The 4,438-nt window shown below is 14.9% G+C and overlaps 1 protein-coding gene across 1 annotated transcript in view; it reads left to right on the top strand.

The window, feature by feature from the left end:
- Nucleotides 1-2,559: 2,559 nt before the first annotated feature.
- PRSY57_0722900 (putative exported protein) overlaps nt 2,560-4,438 on the top strand; it is a gene marked incomplete at both ends in the record, with an annotated part of 2,558 nt that continues 679 nt past the window's right edge. Inside the window, 2 exons of the mRNA XM_012906882.2 lie at nt 2,560-2,760; nt 2,958-4,438. The exon at nt 2,958-4,438 is cut by the window's right edge and continues 679 nt beyond it. Of these exons, the coding sequence (XP_012762336.2) occupies nt 2,560-2,760; nt 2,958-4,438 (1,682 nt within the window). The remainder of the gene's footprint in view (nt 2,761-2,957) is intronic.

Raw genomic sequence — 4,438 nt, 5'->3', positions numbered from 1 at the left:
AATATTTAAAAATAAAATTTTAAAAAAAGAATATAAAATTTTATAATAAATATAATATAATCCATCATTCTTTTTTTTTTTTTTTTTTTTTTTTTTTTTTTTTATTATTATTATTATAATTCAAAAAAAAATAAGATTCTTATTTTATAGTTCAAAAATTAAAATATATACATACAATTAAATACGTCATTTGTTATTACCATATAAGTTAATAAATTAATTATATATATAATACCGATCTTTTTTTTTTTTTTTTTTTTGTAATAATAAAAAAAATAAAAATTAACGTTCATCTCGACACACTTTTATAAAACCTTATAATATTATTATATAATTTATAAGTAGGACTTAAAAGAGAAAGATAAAAATTAGAATGAATTTATATATTTAATATTCTGTTTGCATGTTTAATTCTCTTTTCTTTTTTTAAGAATATTATGAAAATTTATATAATATATAATTGTAAAAAACGTAAGGCCCCTTAAATTATATTTAATTTATTGATAATGTCGCCTTATAATATATTCTTAACATGAATTATAAAAAAAAAATTAAATGGTATATTATATAATAATAAATATATTTTCTTTTGTGTTAATTAATTTATTTATATTTTATTTAATTTTTTAGTATATTATAATATCATATAAGTGTTATATATATTTTATTTAAAAATATATAGACAATACATTTATTATTTAATTTTTATTTACATATATAAAATTAAGCACTTAAAAAAAAAAAAAAAAATGTATTAATTACACTATCCTTTTTTCTTCTTTTTTTTTTTTTTTTTTAAACATGTCCCTTCATTAACAATAATAATTTTATATTATTATATATGAATACAATATTATGGAATTTTGAAAAAAGTTATGAAAATGAAATATATATATATATATTTATTTATTTATAGTTTTTATTTATATAATATTATTTTTATTAAAATATAGAACCACATGATGAAGAAAATATATATATATATATATATATATATATATATATATGTGATAAATAATAATAAGGTACACATAAAATATTCCTTTTATTCATATTCTTTATTATTATTATATTCATTTCACTTTCGTTTTTAAATATTTAATATTTTGCTCTTTTTTATGATACATTATTATTATTATTATTATATATATATGTATATATATATACATATATATATTTAAATATGTATTTATAAAAGTTTCATGTTAACTCTGTGAATTACATTATAAAGTATGGAAAATATAAATGTACTACTTTATATTTAATTTTTTTAAGTTCTTTTATGGAATAATATATATATATATATATATATATAATAATAATAATAATACAATATATATATATATATATATATATAATAATAATAATACAATATATATATTTAAAAAAAAAAAAAAAAAAAAAGGATTCTATGACGTTATTAATTATATTATAGAGTTCTTAATTAAACCTTACAAAGATATGAATTATATTATAATGTACTTTATAATATTACATAAATATTACAAAAAAAAATAAAAAAATAAATAATATAATATAATATATTATATATTTAATTTTATATAACGTATTTATATATAATATATAAATAGTTCTTTTATAATTTTATATATATTATTATAAGTAAAAAATATATATTTTTATATATTTCATATATAATATAATATTTTTACAATATCATTATTATTATAATATCAAAAATCACTTTTTAAATTTGGTAAATGAAAAAAAATAAATATTATAAATAATACAATTATATTAAATATTATTATTGTTATTAATAATTATTTTTATGAAATTTTTTTATAAGAATATTTATTATATAAATATAATATATATTTTATATAATATTTATATAATCTATACAATTTCACATTGTATTTTTTAATAAATATAAATATATGCTTTTATATTTTTTACGTATTCTTCCTTTATAATATTAAATATAACATATATAATATATATATATATATATATATATATATATATTAATATATTATAATTTTTATTTTTTTTTGTTAGCATAGTTGTTATATATATATAATATATAATAATATATATATAATATAATTATTAAGAAATAATCTATATTTTTATTTTATTATAAATTATAATTTTTTTTCATTAACATTTATAAGAAATTTAAATATGTTATTATTATTACTATTATATATAACAAATATGTAACAATGATAATATGTATAAAATATTAAAAATATAAGATTATATTTCTTTTTAATTTCTTAAGAATTTGTTTATATATATATATATATATATATGGCTGCAATATCTTTCGTATGATTTATGTGGAATATATAATTGTATTATTTATATTATCATAAAATATATTTATTATATATATATATATATATATAATATATTTTTATAATTTACAAAATAAATACAGAACATAATTTTCTGTAATTATATATAATGTCCACATATTATTATATATAAAAATAAAAAAAAAAAAAAAAAAATGGATATAGAATTTTAAAAAAATAAAATATATATATATATATATATATATATAAATGTTTTATGTTATTAATATAAAAAATGGTTAATAAAAATGATATAGTAGAAAAAAGTAATAATATTTATTTTTCCAACAATGAATATATTATAGATAGGAAAAATGAAAATAATTTGTTGAATATAAAAAAAACAAAATGTAATACTAAACAGAATAATTGTACTTTCCTGTTTGTTCTTATAAGTTTTGCTTGTGTTATATTATTGTTTTGTAATGTATATGAGGTAATAAAAAAATATAATATATATTAAAATATTACAAAGAAGGAAATATTATATATATATATTATATATATATTATATATATATTATATATATATTATATATATTTTGTATATATATTTTATATATATTTTATGTATATTTTTTTTTTTTTTTTTTTTTCTTTGTACATACTTCCTCTTTTGATGTTTTATCTTTAGGCACCCTTTATTAATAATGATCATTTTTTAATATCTTACTGCATGCGTACCAGATCCTTATATGAATCCGAAATATTACATCAAGAAAGTTATCATAATGATCTGTTACAATATAGGAATCCTCATAAGAATGTGCAACAGATGGTAAGTGATACAACATTTCATAAGAATAACTTATTAAACAGTGTTGGTAACCATAGGAATGTAAATGACACATTGAGTCATGTAAAAAATAAAGTAGATAATCTAAATAATACAAATGAAAAATTAAAAAATAAAAAATTGGAATCGCCAGAAGGTATTTATTCAAATCCAGAAAAAAAAATTAAAGAAGAAAAATTCCAAGGCCATAACAATGTATCCAAAGGTGCTCATTCTTCATATGATGAATTATCGAAAACGAAAAAAATAAACAAAATACAAAATAATTTGAAAGAAAAAAGGAACCGTTCAAATGATACATTTTATTTTTATAATAATGTGAATATGGATGAAGGGTCAAAAGATATGACAACATCAAGTAGGATAGATAATAATAACAATCCAAATGATTATTATAATAACAATACAAATGTTTATGATAACAATCCAAATGATTATTATGATAACAATCCAAATGATTATTATGATAACAATCCAAATGATTATTATAATAACAATCCAAATGATCATTATAATAACAATCCAAATGATCATTATAATAACTATCCAAATGATTATTATAATAACAATACAAATGATTATTATAATAACAATACAAATGATTATTATAATAACAATACAAATGATTATGAGAACATTATGTTAAAAAAAAACAAACAAACATATTATGATTATTATCCATTGAAACGTTTTTCTTCAGAAGAAGAATTGGAGAATTACTTAAAAAAAAATGGATTGAGGAAAGATCATTTTGAAAAATATTTACAAAGACAATTTATAAATGGAGAAGAAAATAATAAAAAACATAATGATAATGATGATAATTATAATGATATTGATTTATCCATACCTAATTTATACACGTATAATAATAGATCAGAAGAAAACTTTTATAATTATATGAATGATAATGGGCTAACAGAGGAACATTTCCATGAAGAATTATTAAAACGATCAGTATCCGAAAATGATTTAAGTAATGATTTCATATTAGAACAATCTTTATCATCACGACAAAGAGAAGTTTCAATAGATTCTATATTAGAACATACCTTATATAAAGGAAAAAATACTTATAAACATTTATTATCGAATACTAAAACAAGAAGAAAATATTCAAATACATCATCAATTGGAGCATTTTCAAAAAGTACTACGAATATTTCAAACGCATCATCATTATCATCATTAAATCAAGAGGATGATGATGAAGACCGTGATTTTAAAAGATATCTATTAAAAAATAACTTAACAGAAGAACATTTTTATCAAGAATTATTAAAATATAATGGAGGCAAAAAAAAAAAAAAAAAAAAAAA

This window comes from Plasmodium reichenowi, chromosome 7 (assembly GCF_001601855.1).
Source record: "Plasmodium reichenowi strain SY57 chromosome 7, whole genome shotgun sequence".
Classification (NCBI taxonomy): domain Eukaryota; phylum Apicomplexa; class Aconoidasida; order Haemosporida; family Plasmodiidae; genus Plasmodium; species Plasmodium reichenowi.
This window is presented reverse-complemented; position numbering and strand designations above follow the sequence as displayed.